The 16,685-nt window shown below is 44.0% G+C and overlaps 1 protein-coding gene across 3 annotated transcripts; it reads left to right on the forward strand.

The window, feature by feature from the left end:
* Nucleotides 1–684: 684 nt before the first annotated feature.
* Nucleotides 685–14,619, forward strand: znf407 (zinc finger protein 407). 3 transcript variants are annotated; one of them, XR_014530846.1, is made up of 10 exons: nt 685–817; nt 3,131–5,787; nt 6,668–6,782; nt 7,679–7,753; nt 9,955–10,121; nt 10,987–11,070; nt 11,152–11,272; nt 11,347–11,525; nt 13,075–14,379; nt 14,422–14,619. XR_014530846.1 is itself a non-coding variant. In XM_083525497.1 (9 exons), the coding sequence occupies exons 2-9, from the start codon at nt 3,165–3,167 to the stop codon at nt 13,872–13,874; spliced, it is 4,164 nt and encodes a 1,387-aa protein (XP_083381623.1). In that variant the 5' UTR covers nt 685–817; nt 3,131–3,164; the 3' UTR covers nt 13,875–14,619. The 3 variants fall into 3 exon arrangements, 2 of the variants coding, with proteins under 2 accessions (XP_083381623.1, XP_083381624.1); XM_083525497.1 differs by having other exon boundaries at nt 13,075–14,619; XM_083525498.1 differs by lacking the exons at nt 13,075–14,379; nt 14,422–14,619 and adding an exon at nt 11,795–12,994 and having other exon boundaries at nt 11,347–11,684.
* Nucleotides 14,620–16,685: the final 2,066 nt, after the last annotated feature.

Here is a 16,685-nt window from a genome sequence, read left to right on the forward strand (position 1 = left end):
GAAGTCACCTGAGCATTAAACGTAAAGAGATTTTGTTCAGAACTCCTATAACTAATCAGTCCACTGTGAAAGTCCTAAGAGGTCATGCATTATAATATTATTCTCATATATTATTATAGTTATAATGTTTCTCATTATGACAACTCTATTTTTTTCATGATCTCGACATAACAAAGGTGGTTTTCACATAATCACGTCTTATTTTTCTCGTGATCTTGACATGAGAAACATTGTTTTTTGTAGACTAGTACTTAATTTTTCTGTATTGGCCATAAGAGTACATTCTAAAATGTGCTTCTGGAATATGCTCTTATGCCGAATACGCTTAGTGATCACAAGGAAACAATGTAATTTTGAGATCACAAGAAAATGAAGTTATGATCACGAGAAAACAAGAAAGAAAAGGCATGGCCTCATAGGACTTCCGTAGACCACTGCAGATTTTTTACCACTGCATGGATTGTAGAACCTGATCATGTTCAACTGAGAGTTGGCCTTGTTGACAGTATTGCTAGTGGTGTATCAGGCCCAATTAATTATATAAAAACATTTTCCTTTTACTCAACTTGAATTAAACTCTTGTGATGATCCTATTTATTTATTTATTTATTATTAACAGGTGTAACTAAATTAACTACAAGAAATGTCATCAACCACTCTTTAGGAAACTCGCCGCCATTTTGGATCTCCGCCATTTTGTTTCCCTGCACCCCACCCCTACAGCGGACTCGGGTTTGTGACGTCACGGCTTCACTACGGAACGCCGCTGGTGACCAGGCTCAGAAGCGCGGACTCGGTGAAGTCGGAGTTATTTGAGGTAAACTAAAGGGGAACTTTGCTTTTTGGTAGCGGTTTTAACAGCGCGGAATATTTCCGCATTGCGGGTAGTTGTTCGAAAACGCATTTGCGTCGTTTTGTGGCCCGCAAAGTCGTGTGTAACGGAGGTCGCAACTCGGGGCCTTTTTGGGCCTCTGCGCTGCCGTCGTTTTCGGAGCGTTGAGCACTCCAAAGCCCCGCCTCTGGCGCTTCCTACTGTAAAGCGGCATCGCGTCCGGCGTTTCTATTGGACAGATCTTACGCCAGTCATACGTTTGTATCAATAGGAAGCGCATACACCCTTTAAACTGCACTACCGTTTGCGTTTTACATAAACGTCCTGGTAGACATGGGAGCTGGGGTTGATTTTTTATGTTTTGTTTTTTTTCCTCTTCAATCTAAAATCATCAGAAATGGTCAAAATTGGACCTTGTATATGATTAATATCTTGGTTGTTTCCAGGTCAAACCTATAGAAGTTCTAAGAGGCCATGCATAATCATGTTTTTCTTTGTTTCCTGTTTAATTTCCCTGTGTATTCTGTATGACATGTAAAGAGAGAGAGGTAGCTTATATGATGGAGAGGAGAAAGGTAGATATGTTGTGTAAACAGGAGACCAAGTGGAAAGGAAGTAAGAACAGGAACATTGGAGGTGTTTAAACCGTTCTTTCATGGTGTGGATGGAAAGAGAAATGGTGTAGGGGTGATCCTGAAGGAGGAGTTCAGTAAGAGTGTAGTGGAGGTGAAGAGAGTTTCTTCACGTTCTGAACGCAAGTTGCATTGTGTGTTTGTGGATTTAGAGAAAGCGTACGACAGGGTGGAGAGAGGAGTTTTGTATGAGGTGGAGGTTGGACTGCATCAAGGATCGGCTCTGAGCCCTTTCCTGTTTGCAGTGGTGATGGACGAGGTCAGATAGGAGTCTCCGTGGACTATTATGTTTGTGGATGATATTGTGATTTGTGGTGAGAGTAGGGAGCAGGTTGAGAAGAGCCTGGAGAGGTGGAGATATGCGCTGGAGAGAAGGGGAATGAAAGTCAGGAGTAAGACAGAGTACATGTGTGTGAATGAGAGGGAGGGCAGTGGAGGGGTGCGGTTGCAGAGAGAAGAGGTGGAGAAGGTGGAGGAGTTCAGGTACCTAGGGGTCAACAGTGCACAGTAATATAGAGTGTGTTAGAGAAGTGAAGAAAAGAGTGCAGGCAGGGTGGAGTGGGTGGAGAAGAGTGATAACAGAAGTGATTTGTGATAGAAGAGTATCTGCGAGAGTGAAAGGGAAAGTTTATAGGACTGTGGTGAGACGTGTGATGTATGGTTTAGAGACAGTGGCATTGAGTAAAAGACAGGAGGTGGAGCTGGAGGTAGCAGAGCTGAAGATGTTGAGGTTTTCATTAGGAGTGGACATGTGCAGAGGAGGGGCATGGGGTCTCACACAGAAGCACCAACAGGTCATATCTGCTACCAGATCTATTTTCAATTGTTTAAATGGTGGTTTTCCGACCAGCAAAAAAAAAAAAAAAGAGAACCTCTGTACAATCCAGTTGTGCAGTCAGAAAAATTTTATATATTTTTGATGCAAATAGCGGAGAATAATCGTGTGCATGAAAAATGAAGATATGCAATTGAGATCAAAAGTATACGGACACCCCAACATCACACACTTTGGAGTTGCCACAAAGTTAGAAACACGGTTGCATCTTTGTATTGCTGTAGCCATTCAGTTTCCTTACTTGAGGCTCAATCTCGAAGACATGGTTTGCCATGGTTGGAGTCGAAGGGATGAAACTGGAACACTGACTCAACCACAGAGATCCTCATCTTCATGTTCTTGTGGCTGAATGAGTACAAAACCACACAGTCCAGCTTTAAAATTAGAAAAATCTTTAGAGAAAAATAATTGGAAACTATTAAGACTGCAAAAAAAAAAAAAAACTTAGTCAAGTTTGTCTGTATAACGGAGCTGTGTGTGATGTGTGTGAACTTTGTGATGGCTTCAAACTATACACACAGTAGGTAGGTTGGTTTTGACATGATACTTCAATCACACAGTTCCAGAAGACTCATAAAATTAGAAATGAGTTGTGTAAGACATTGACATGGTGTGTGACATGGTGCGTTTTTATCTTGGTTACACCAAAGCAATTGGACAGTTTTGGATTAAAAATTATTTTTATATTTTTTCTGCCAGGTCGACCATTTGACACTAGAGGGCAGCAAAACTTAAACCCTAAAATAAATACATGCACCAGTTTAACTATTTGCCGTTCGATAGTTGTGTTGAATGACTTGTGTACTGTTTCTTTTGTTGCCTCTCCTACAGTTGCTTTGTGAAATGGTTTCTTAATACTGAAGACATGGATCGTTTGCAGAGGAAGTTACGATCAAGGAAAGCGACGAGCGAGGAGCGGCCTGAGAATAAAGACGATAATGGTGAAAATAAAGGAACTCCGAGTCCAAGTGAACGCACTCACACTGTAGCCCCTAAAGAGGAGAATAACGGGCGTGCGTGTCGTGAGTGCGATTTTGTGGCTAAAACTCCTACTGCTCTGAAAATCCACTGCAGGAGGAAACACAATAGCTCTAAATCTGAGGGTGCGACAGGTGCAGCTGAAAAGGTTGCGGAGGGGAAATCATCTACAGATGAACCAAAATCAGCAACGCCCCCTACTGGAGAATTTAGCACTGACTCGCCCCATATAGACCAGCTCAGCTCTGGTGTAACCACTATAAATTCACCCAGCTCTGCAGCACCTCCTATAGACCACTGCAGTTCTGATGTAGCCTCTATAGATCCAATCAGCTCTGCAGTACCTCCTATAGACCACATCAGCTCTGGTGTAGCCCCTTCAGATACACTCAGCTCTGCAGCACCCCCTATAGATTACCACAGCTTTGGTGTAGCCTCTATAGATCTAATCAGCTCTGCAGCAGCCCCTATAGACCACCACAGCTCTAGTGTAACCCCTATAGATCCACTCAGCTCTGTAGCAGCCCCTAATGAGCAGCTCAGTACAGAGACACCCACTGTAGAGCAGCTCAGCTCTGGTATACTTGGTATACCTGCAATAGACCAGCTCGACAGTGGAACACAGCGTTTTGAGCGTCTGTACTGCAGGTGCTGCAGTTTTTACACTTGCACGGTCGAGGAGATGAACGCTCACCTGAGCGACGAGTCACACCTCAACTTGACGGCAGAGAAAAAAATCGGCCCGCTGTTCGAGCAGTGCGTTGAAAAAGTGCTCGTCATTTTATCGGACGAACCAAAAAGCGCAGACGTGCAACGCGAACACGATGAAGGCGTCAGCGAGTGTGCCACCGAGGACGCTGAAGAGATGGAACCCGCCGAACGCGCTTCATCAGAGGTAGCGGACGCTAGCGATTCGCACAAACGGAAACGCGGAAGGCCCAAGTCATCTCAGGTAATAAGCTGCAGTCACTGCGGCCTCGTGGCATCCAATCCCACAAACCTGAGCGTGCACATCCGGCGCAAACACAGCCGCCTATACGGCTTCCACTGCAAACTGTGCGACTACTCGTGCGTGACCAAAGGAGACATGGACCGGCACTGTGAAACCAAAAAGCATATTAAACGCGTGCAGAGCGACGGCGACGGACAGGAGGCAGTAATCACACTAAATCCAGAGCAGACTGCTCAGAGTGGTGAAAAAACGCCCAACGCACCGGACGCTGAAACGCAGGAAACAGCAAATGTAGAACAAAAAGGCGAGGCAGAGGAAACCGGAAGTGACCCTCCCTGCAAAAAACCCAAGTACGACTCGGTGTACTCGTGCAATCACTGTTACTTCGTCGCTCATTCTGCGCTTTCGCTAGCCCTACACGTGCGCCGCAAGCACACCCGGGATTTCGAGTTTGTGTGCTTGGCGTGCAGTTATTACGCAGTGACCCGCAGAGAGATGTCCCGCCACACTGCAACCGAGAAACACAAATTCAAACGGCAGCGATACCTCAACAAAACGCACCAACCCGATGCGGAGAAACTCGGTGAGAATGCAAGCCGACAAGCTGAATCCGGGAACCTATCGGATGGCGCCGACAAAGAAAACGCTCAGCAAAATCTTGACAACGCTCACCCACACAACAAGCATTCGAATACAGATACAGAACGAGCCTCCAGTGTTAATGATGCAAAAAATGACGAAGGAAAAGGAAGTGGTGGTGAGGAAGAGCTGAATAGGACCCCACAGCTGAAGTCCGGTGAAGACACAAATAGCTCAAAGGACTCGGAGTTCGCTGTTCCATCAAACGCAGAGGAAGGTGACGAGGAATACAATAACGATGACGAAGAAGATGAGGAACAGGAGGAAGAGGAGGACGTGTGCGAGACAGATGGTGAAAGTCCCTCCAGTGAGGGCCGCGTGTGCAGAGCGACGGCGTTTGACGAGTGCGTCTTTTCCTTAAAACGGCCAGCAGGTGGACCGCACGACAAAGACGAAGGAGAGGCGTACATATCCCTCCAGCAGGCTGCGAAGATGCTAAAAATGTTGGAGGGACAAGAAGTGAGCACGCGGGTCCGTTGTGGCGATTGCGGCTTCTTGGCGGAGGGGCTTAGCGGCTTGAACGTCCACATCATGATGAAACACTCATCAAAGGAGAAACCCTTTCACTGCCTGCTCTGCGGGAAGTCGTTTCACTCGGACAGCAGCCTGCAGCAGCACCTAAGTAGCTCGGCGCACGTGCGGACGGAGCGCGGAAGCGTGGACGAGCGGCCGGATGGAGGCACCATCTTTCGCTGTGTGCGCTGCAATGAGCACTGCAGCTCGGAGCAAGAGCTGTTCTTTCACATTAAAGAGAAACATGAGGAGCTGCTGCGCGAGGTCAACAAGTACGTGATGGAGGACACGGAGCAGATCAACCGTGAACGTGAGGAGAACCCTGGGAACGTGTGCAAATACTGCGGCAAGGTGTGCAAGAGCAGCAACTCCATGGCCTTCCTCGCTCACGTCCGCACACACACAGGTACACACTCGGCCTTCTTACTATATACAATACAATACAATACAATGTGTTGTCAAGAGAATGGTGGTGCAGGTCGTTGTCACCCCTGAGCTCCAGGGTCCCTGGTTCGATTCTGACCTTGGGTTGCTTTCTGTCTGGGACTTTTGTCTCGTTTGTCTGGGTTTCCAGTTTCCTTCCATTTTCCAAAATTGGCTACGCTAAATTTTAGGGGTGTTAATCACGATTCAATTTCAGTTCCCTGGTGGTCTAGTGGTTAGGATGCGGCGCTCTCACCGCTGCGGCCCGGGTTTGATCCCCGGTCAGGGAACCAACCCCAACCCCAGCCACTCTTAGTGCCGGTCCCAAGCCCGGATAAATGGGGAGGGTTGTGTTAGGAAGGGCATCCAGCGAAAAAACGTGCCAAATCAAACATGCGGATTAAACGCTGTGGCGACCCCTAATGGGAGAAGCCGAAAGAAAGTTAAAGTTTTCTAAAATTTGAAATTAAATTCCTGCTTGGGAATTCCTGCTTGGGAAAAGCGTTGGCAATGACAGGAAGTGGTAGCGATTTTGCGCATTCCCTGTACAAATCATCTTTCTGGTACGGCGCGGGTAGCCAGGGTAAAGAAGTGTGAGGCACTGTAAGGAACTGTACCAAAACGGTTCAGTAAGAATACTTGTACATTTACACCCCTACTAAATTGCCCCCACAGTGTAAATATATTTGTGCAGTCTAATAAACTGGTGTCCCATCCTGGGTGCATCACTGCCTCATACCTTTCAATCAGAATAAAGTAAATAAATGAGTGAATTGATAAATACAGTAAAAACAATTTTTTTTTTTAGTCTAAATCTTTGAACACGTGTTTACTTTTTATTTAGTACGTATGTATATTTATAGGTTCAAAGCCATTCATGTGTAAGATCTGTAATTTTGCAACGGCCCAACTCGGAGATGCCAGGAATCACGTGAAGAGACACCTCGGCATGAGAGAGTACAAGTGTCACCTCTGTGGGTGAGTCGGTATCTTTTTATTATGAATTATTCATTCTTTGACTGAAAGCGATGATGTTCATTCCAGCTTCAGGCCACAGAGGCACTGATGAGTGTTTTTCTTCTTTTTTTTTTTTTTTTGAAGAGTAACTTCTGGTTTGTCGATGTACGTTTTCTTGCCTGGCACTGCTGAGCTTGTCTTCATACATACATTATTGCTTTAATTATAACCCACTGCTCAATTAACCAAGGTTCATTTGGACCATAATAATATTGTGTGTGTCATACATATTGTTGTATTAGTCTGCCTTTTTAAGTGCCCACAATGGACAAGTGTAAACATTTTAAACCCAAAACACAGAGTTTTTATCGGTGTGAGATAAACATAATTGATGATAACTAACCGACTCATGAGAACAGAACAGGGATCTTGTGCATCTCCATAACTAAGGCCGATGCGATTCACATCTCGATGCATATGGTACAGATAGTTTACATTTATGTCCTTGGTTCAAACAGACAAAAAGAAAGAATATAGATTAAATAAAACCAGACATTCCCAGTTCTGTCTTCAGGAAGATGCATCTCTACCTCTGCCATGTCAATTTAGGAGCCTCAAACTTCGTAGTGTTTGAATGCATCATATTTACGTAGCAGCAGTGGTGCTGAAAGAACGAGGTTGAGAAACGTGTTAGCTCTAAGGTTGGGGATTTAAGCCCTAGTACTGCCAAGCTGCAACTGTTGGGCAAGGCCCTTAATGCTCTCTGCTTCAGGTTCTGTATCATGCCAGTTGGGACAAGCTGGGATATACAAAGCAGGAAAGAATTTTACTGTGCTGTATTGTATATTACACAAATCAAGGGTTCTTCTTCTTTAACCTGCCCATACACATTCTTTCACACTCTGATCTTGTTGTAGGTGGGCTTTCGTGATGAAGAAACACCTGAACACACATTTGCTGGGAAAACATGGACTAGGCCAGCCAAAAGAGAGGTAACACACACATTTCTCATGTATGCAAAAAATGTATTATGAACACACACTGAATATTTTATCTGGTAAAATATGAGATATCCTACCAACTGTGGAAAGACACATAACAGCTATTTGCAACTTGGTTACAGAAGGGTCACTCTGCTTTTGCTGTGACCTCAGGAGGTCACAGATGCTTTGGCAGCCCATTGCTTAAGCCCTGGTATCATTTTCTTGGGTTGGCAGCAGGCAGTTTTTCTTAGCACCCTCAAGAAGCTTGCAGTCTCACGTGTTAAAACAAACCTCACGTGGCATCAGTGATTCGCCTCTTTTGTACTGTTTAATGACTTCTCAGCCGCTCCAGCAGCAGACGCAACCCGGAAAAACTATCGGTATGGATATTTGCCGATAACCAATAGTAGTAGTAGCCCATGGTAGTCAATATGGTAATTGGAGATCAGGAGAATTTATTGATGCAAAGAGACAGTGGCCCCTGCAAATCCCTGCTGAGGTTTTCAAGGGGTAACTTGAAATTGTGGTGAGATAATAGATGGGAACTGCTGGTGATGGTCTTCTGTTAAACATCGCAGCACCGAGGTACCCCAATTCCGGATCATTGTATATGAGGTGGTATCAGAAATTTTCTTGACTAGTTTTGTAACACGCCAACAGATGGCAGCACAAGGCTGCACAAGGCATGCACAGTCACAGGGAGCACCGACCTTCATAAGTAGGTGTGACAAACATCCTCTGTACATTGAAAGCTGAGCAACTTGTGCTATTCTGACCATATGCGTTACCACCTCTGCTATTCTGACCATGTGCGCACCCTGTCACTGAGCTTCTCATCAGGAACGACATGATTTCACTTCCACACCCACCATACTCACAAGATTTGGCTCCTGTGGACTTCGCCCTCTTTCCGAAGATGACAATCCAGCTCAAAGGTTGCCGTTTTGATTCAGCATGAATCGCAGAAGGTGCCAGACATGCTTCAGTGACAGTGTGTAAACGTAGATAAATAAAGTCTTGAAACTTTTTGATACCACCTCAAACTGTGATGAACAGTGGAACCAGTCGCACAGACCTGCATGAGTCTACGTATATCTGGGTATTTTTATTGAAGCTATGCACCACCTACTTGCATTGTTGGTGGCAGGATTGTTCAGGGTTGGGACCAGCCTCCTATTTTTCATTTTTCTTAGACCTCAGAAGTACTGGTTAGGTCCAAAGTTAGCAGGATATCATCCTCCTGTTCCTTTAGAAGTCCTCCTGCTGATTTCTCAGTCGCCCAGGTCATGGGTGTCACACTGATCTCCTGTGACCAAGCGGGTAAATTTGGTTTCAGACCAACATGGTGCTAAAAGGTTCCTGTCCCACGCTGTGTTATCAACAAATGGCAACGGGAACAGTGGTACTTCCCTTCTGTCACAGGTTGAATGTTAAATACAGATTCAGAAATAATGGAGTTCAAGAAAGTGTGTGAGCAGGGGACTGTGTGTGTGTGTGTGTGTGTGTGTGTGTGTGTGTGTGTGTGTGTGTGTGTGTCAGAGAGTGATAGAAAAGCATCGTGTACTTTCATCCGCCCATCCATCGGCCCAAACCGATGGCTATTTTTACACAAGTAAGATATGTGTATGTTTGTGGGTGACAGTTTTCAGAGGTATATATAAATTCTGAAATATGACAAACCCGAGTCCCAGTTATACTCCTGACCCTTAATGCAACGGATTGTGGGAGCTGAAAAATCATTACACCTTAATGATTTTACGCTAATAACCCTTTTTTTTTTTTTTTATATAGCGTGTTTATTACACTGTGATTATCGCTGGAATGAAACACAATGAGCATTAATTTGCTGCATATTCAGCAGTGTGTTTGGGGGTGTGTGTGATATTTAGATATTAAGCTCATTACTCACTGTTGCTTTATTATATGGCCATATCAGTGGTGTTGAACCAATCGGCGCTTACCGTTTTCACATACACATAATCATGTATACGGCTTTTCTCTCTCTCTCTCTCTCTCTCTCTCTCTCTCTCTCTCTCTCTCTCTCTCTCTCTCAATCTCTCTATCTATATTTTTCTTTCTTTCTATATCTGCAGTCAGTCTCAATGGACACTAGACACTGCAATGCATTGTTACTTAATATATATTTTACACTATAACTATATACTATATTATAGTTGTGTTTAATGATTTATTTGTGTGCGCGTGTGCAGGAAGTACGATTGTGAACTGTGCGAGCGGAGTTTTAGCGAGAAATGGGCCCTTAATAACCACATGAAGCTTCACACTGGAGACAAACCCTTTAAATGCCCTTGGTCATCTTGTCACTATGCCTTCCTCACACACTCGGCCATGAAGGACCATTACAGGACGCATACGGGTAAACAGAAACACACACACTCTTTCTACCTCCATCTTACACTGTGTAAAATCATTGAGATTCAGCAGAAATGTATATAGAATTTAAACAAGTATTACTTTATAGGTGGGTGTGGTTCTTTTATTATGGGTTACGGTTTGCATTTGAGGTGTAGTAATATTAAGGGTTGGTAAGGGGGTGTGCTTAGTATCGAACTGGAGGCTAATTTCATTAAGTTAACAACGTGATTCCTCTGTGTAAAAAGTGCATAGGATATGAGTGGGCATTCGTATCGCGATGCGCCATTTATTAACACATTTCCGTTGGTAAAAAATATAAATTTATATATAATTATTAGTAGATGCTATACTTTTATTTTTAAAAAGTGACCAATATTTTGTAGGTAGATCAATTTGACGTATCACAACACGGAGACCGGGGCGTGTCCTGAGAGTCACATAGAATATAGATTAACATGGCAGAGGTAGAGCTGTAACTTCCTTTAGACAGAACAGGAAAGTCTGGTTTTAATTTGATCTTTTTTGCACTACAAAGGCTTGTTTGTAAAAGGCCCATGAGTTAGAAGTCAGAAGGTACTTAAGTACATATGATTTGCTGTCTGTTTTAAAGTGAGGAAATAAAAGTAAACAATCTGTACGGTAGTGAATTGCATAATTACAAATTTTCTTTTCCCCGTCGCATTAAATCGCATCAGGAGCTGCTTCATATGTATGTTTAATGTATTGTATTGTTGGCTATACATCAATGTGTTGGTCAGAGTGAATGTTCAATAGGAATCTATATGTGTTCATTTTATTTATTTATTTTTTTAAGTTTTTTTGAGTGGTTTGTATGTCAAATCTAAATTAAACTCTCTGTATTTCAGGTGAAAAGTCATTTCTGTGTGATCTCTGCGGTTTCGCTGGCGGAACTCGTCACGCTCTCACTAAACACCGGCGCCAACACACAGGTAACACGTGTCCACATCCCTATACGTTATCTTTCATACATATACCCCGGAGTGACTCTCCTTTTTTCAACGTGCGTGTAGGTGAGCGTCCGTTCCGTTGTGACCTCTGCAGTTTTGCCTCGACTACTCAGTCGCATTTGACCCGACACAAACGCGTTCACACGGGGGAGAAACCGTATCGCTGCCCCTGGTGTGACTACAGGTAACTTCCAATTACAATCCTTACATCCGTTTTTTTTCCCCCCATTTCCTGACCACTAAACTTCCAAATTTCAGGTCAAACTGTGCCGAGAACATCCGTAAGCACATCCTTCATACGGGGAAACACGAGGGTGTGATGATGTACAACTGCCCTCGCTGCGACTTCTGCACCAATTCGCCATCCGAGTTCCGTAACCACCTTAAGGACAAACACATCGATATCGAGAACCCTGACCTCGCTTACCTTCATGCAGGTAGCACATTAACTCCACTCACTCACTCCTGTTTATTTAGTCACCTACTTCCACTTGCTTTGCTTTCCCTTTATTCATCTGTTCATCTTGCCTTAAAAAGGGCTCATAATGAGCAGGTTGGTATTGTGTGTGTGTGTGTGTGTGTGTGTGTGTGTGTGTGTAGGTGTGTGTAGGTGTGTGTAGGTGTGTGTAGGTGTGTGTGTAGGTGTGTGTGTAGGTGTGTGTGTAGGTGTGTGTAGGTGTGTGTAGGTGTGTGTAGGTGTGTGTAGGTGTGTGTGTTTTTACGGAGCCTTTCATTCTCAACACACACACATAGACACCGAAGGAAAAAACGAGAGGCACCTCTGTGAACATGTGTGTGTGTGTGTGTGTGTGTGTGTGTGTGTGTGTATACTGCGGCTCTGGATGATTGACAGCTGCGAATCCACTGGGTGTGTGTTTGTCATTCTGTGTTGACTTTTTTATCTTTAAACTCCGTCAGTCTGTGTGATTGACAGCCGTCAGCGTGACACCTCGTGCAACCGAGTTTGCCTTCACACGCAAGCGTTTTATGCACACAAAGTAGAAGTTGACAGACAGACAGACAGACAGACAGTGAGATGGAGAGAAAGAGCTGCCGGTGTTTTTCCTACCGGTGCCCATGTGTTTGAAGGAACTCCCCTGACTTTCTTCAATCTTTTCACTATTTTTTCTTTTAAATATTCTGTACAATAGGGGTGTAACGGTAAACAGAACTCACGGATCAGTACGTTCCTCGGTATTTATTTATTCTTTTAATTAATTTATTCATAAATGATTTCATTCCTTCCATCCATCCTTCGTTCATTGTGGTTCACATTTGGAAGTGTCAGAAATTTCTTTAAAGCTGTACATTAAATGCAAAAGAGTCCATATTGCTAGATTGTCATAAAAAACGTTGACAGGAAGTGGCAGCGATTTCACGCGTGCGCACAACAAAATCGGAATGTTCGCTCATGCACAGAACAAATCGTGTTTCCGGTACGGATCGAGTAGCCACAGTGCCAGGCGGAGACTAAACAAACTTGCAGTTCGCCACTTAATATGTTCATGAGGGAAATAAGATTTAAACTGGTCCGCACATTAAACAAAGATTGCATTCGGTACATAGTTGCACAGAAAGTTGGGATTTTCTTCCCCTTAACCAATTAAATCATCATTTAATCTTTGTGTAATATAAAAATTTTCTTGATGATCCGAAACGTTTGTACGATGGCAATACGAGAATAAAGTCGTAGATGTCGAGTGCGCCCGTGTTCTCTGCGATTTCTCTTCAATTTTAACACACTGATCTTGTAGGGCTACAACGTTTTTCTCAAAATATTTTGACTTTATTATGAAAATATTTCAACTTTATTCTCAAAACATTCAAACTTTATTTCAATTTACGTTGCACTAAAACACTGTCGTCCAATTGAGTGTGACAAATATGCAACGAAATAAAAAAAACAAAAAATCTGAGACTTTTTTAGAGCACTCTACTATACATGCTTTTCCTATAAACGACTTCATATTCTGTATGTGTGTCCAGGAATCGTTTCGAAGTCGTTTGAGTGCCGGCTCAAAGGGCAGGGGTCAACATATGTGGAGGCCGACGCCCCTTTCATGCCAGACGAAGGGCGTTTAGGAGCCGAAACCTTGCAGCAAGTCATTATCATCCAGGGATATGGTGAGGAGGCGGAGTTGCAGGGCACCGAGATGGAGGAGGCGGAGCTGGAGGAGTCGGCAGCGGCTACTTTGCAGACTCTGGCCATGTCCTCTGTCAACGGTGAGCTGTTGCAGGTTACGCAGGACGGATCCATCATTCCCTACACGCACAAAAACTACGTCCTGGTGGAGTCGTCGGGTTCTGGGGCGGAGCAAACGTTGCAGATGGCAGAGAAAGCGTCGCACGAAGCCAATCCTGACGGGACGGCGCCGTCTACCGCACTAGATGCTCTGCTGTGCGCCGTGTCTGAGATCGACCAGCAGGACGGCGCCACGCAGCAGGATATCAGAACCACCCAACAACAAGTACACGCCCAGGGGGAGGGGCAGGAGGCGGTCCAGGTTTACGGAGAGGTCGTACGGGTGTTGGGCCACGCCCCTGACGAAGTCCTACAGTTCGCGGCCAGCCAGCTGATGATGAGAGAAGGGTTAACGCAAGTGATCGTGAACGACGAAGGAACGCATTACATTGTGACCGAGGTGGCTGAAGGGGACGTGTACGCGCAGAGCGAAGGGGTGGTGTCTGGACAGGAAGTAGGGCTTGTGGATGATTCAGGAAACCAGTCCGGTGAGGCTCAGGTCACATATGATCCAGTCAGCCTTAAACAAGATGCTCAGGAATGATTTAGGCAGGACTGAAGAGTTAAGACCCACCCCTTTTTTTTTTACACACACCTTTTGGCTCCACCCACATATTATCACCTAACCTGAAGTACAACCTGCAGTTGTGTGATGTCAAGGATTATTTTTATTATTATTTAATTTTGAGGCATCATTATGCGTAAAAAAATAAATACTTCTTCTGTATTGAATTTAAAATTGTTGACTGTTTGACCAATGTAGTTAAACACAGAAATTAAAAACCGGCAATGAATCTTATGTTTTGCACCATTGGATAGGGTGGGGATATGTGGATAGCTTCAGAGAGCCAAGGGGATGGGGTCAAATCCAGAACTTAAGTTTCAAGGGGTTGTAAGAAACTAGATAGCTTGGGGCCAATCAATAGATCTGTAGGCATTTAAGCTGATTGAGGCTGAAGGTGGATCCAGAGAGCTGCAAAACCAGGCCAGACCTAAAGCTCAAAGCACAGTAGGAGCGGCCATGCAAATCCCTTGTTTGATCCAAGGGGGTGAAGCCAGATGCCAAAGCAACTAGAAGGCAGGGCATTCAGTGTACATGTACATTGAGCATTGGGAGGAGTTTGCTCTGATTGAAACAGTTAAAATCGGGACACAACACATCTCACACGTACACACACATACATTGTGTCGAAACAAACGGATTTTCCTGCTATTTTTTGTAGATTTTGCTTGATAGTGGGTGGATGAAAGAATGGACATAAATTTCAATAAACATATAAATGAGTAAACCGTGTGTGTGTGTGGTTTAAAATTTCTATTCATAAATGTGCCTCACTGCTGAAACACACTGAAGTGATGGAGAAATACACTATATTGCTGAAGGTTTGTTAGTCATAAGTACGTGCTTTTTTTTTATCATTACATCCAACATTTAGTCCCAAATTCCTCTTATAATACTATACATTAATTCATGTTTAAAATCCTTTTTTAACCCCAACCAGCATTTACATCACTCAAACCACAACCTAATGACATCAACATGCTGCAAAGGTTACATCATGGTTCAGACATTCATCAGCATTAACACACACACACACACACACACACACACACACAGCAAAACACAATAGACAGGGACAGCCACCCTGTATGGCTTTATTTGACTCTCTATGGACTAATTACAGTTCTCAGTGCTGTAACCCTGAGCCTGTGAATGCGTGTCCCTCTAATCACCGGTCTCATTAACCCTTTGCTTTCGCAGCTTGGAATCACCATGACGACAAGGGTGACATCAAAGTCCCAAAACTCAAAAGCAACCCAAAAAAAGAGACAATAAAATGCTTGAGTGTGTGTGTGTGTGTGTGTGTGTGTGTGTGTGTGTGTGTGTGTGTGTGTGTGTGTGTGTGTTTGGTGGTGGTGGGGGGTGTTAAGGGTTTCAGCTTCTCAATTAGCCTCTAAAAGACACAGTTCTCCTTAATGAAGTCATTACTGTAATGTTCCTGTGAGAGCCAACTGGTGCAGACAGACACTCCTCATTAGCATAAATCATGTATATTCATGTTTCCATTGAAGACCCCCATTACTGCTGTATTATATTCACACTATTCCTCTCCATCCGCTCTTTCTTTATCCTGTCTGTGAGTCCGAGTCGCTCTCACACACGGTCGCTCTCTCAATCGCGCTGTCTATCTCGTGTGTGTGTGTGTGTGTGTGTGTGTGTGTGTGTGTGTGTAGATCTCTACAGATGTACAGTAGATGTATAAATAGTGGCTCGTATCAGGGTTAGGGTTAAATCTACCACTAAAACCAAACCATGGTCAATTTATAGAAGTATTCTGCATCTCTCTCTGGAGACAGTGTGTCTTCTGCCTTCAGTGGTGTGTGTTAATTTAACGAGGTGAACACTTACCATGTTCACTAATGAGGTGGAGTTACAAACCACCCAACACCTACTGTCTCACTGTCTTCATACCTGTTTCACTCTCTGCTACCTCATTCTGTAACCTACATTATTACGATGGATGGATGGATGGATGGATAGATGGATGGATGGATGGATGGAGGAGCTGCAGGATGAACACGGCTTGTGTTCAATGTCACTGGTAAAAAAGAAGCAGCAACGGCAAGTGTTTTATCCTTCAAACTTTTAAAAGATTTTTACGCTGCACTCTATTTAGAGGTTAAAGTTCAACAGTGACACCATCATGCTAATAATATATAAATAACAGAATAATTAACAGTGCAGTACAAGTCAGTGGTTTTATGTAAATCACTTATTTTCAGTGGAAGAACGGATTTCTGTGTGTGTGTGTGTGTGTGTGTGTGTGTGTGTGTGTGTGTGTGTGTGTGTGTATATACTGTATATATTTGTGTGCGCTTTTCTTCTTCTCATGTCCTCTCCCCCCTACTGACAGAAAAACCTCCTTCTGAGCCACACACACTTCTGTGTCCTAATTTCTTTTGTTTGTTTGTTGACCTTGTTCGATCACATGACCTTTAAAAACTCTCAAATTGGATGAAAAAAAGGAAAAAGAGAGTAACTGCGACAGCAAGGTGAAATGTGTGTAGGTGTGTGTGTGTGTGTGCATGAGAGAAAGGCGAGAGAGAGAAAAGCTCGAGAGAGAGAGAGAGAGAGAGAAATCTCCCCCCTTCTGAGATCTGACACATGTCACACTCTGCTTCCTTCTGCTTCCTGTCCACCTTTACGGTAAACCTTCAAACACTCACACACACACACACACACACACACACACACACACACACACACACACACACACACACACACTGTAAAAGTGTAGTTTCTTGTCGGAGATCGACCCATAGTTTCCCATTATTCTTGGCTCTCGCTGTTTCG

The sequence above is a fragment of the Silurus aristotelis genome (assembly GCF_946808225.1).
Source record: "Silurus aristotelis genome assembly, chromosome: 22".
Classification (NCBI taxonomy): domain Eukaryota; kingdom Metazoa; phylum Chordata; class Actinopteri; order Siluriformes; family Siluridae; genus Silurus; species Silurus aristotelis.

Coding starts and splice junctions, on each gene's coding strand:
- znf407 (XM_083525497.1), top strand. CDS start 3,165: ATGGATCGTTTGCAGAGGAAGTTACGATCAAGGAAAGCGACGAGCGAG. Junction 11,273..11,346: donor TGCCCCTGGTGTGACTACAG/GTAACTTCCAAT, acceptor TCCAAATTTCAG/GTCAAACTGTGCCGAGAACA. Junction 11,526..13,074: donor CCTCGCTTACCTTCATGCAG/GTAGCACATTAA, acceptor ATGTGTGTCCAG/GAATCGTTTCGAAGTCGTTT.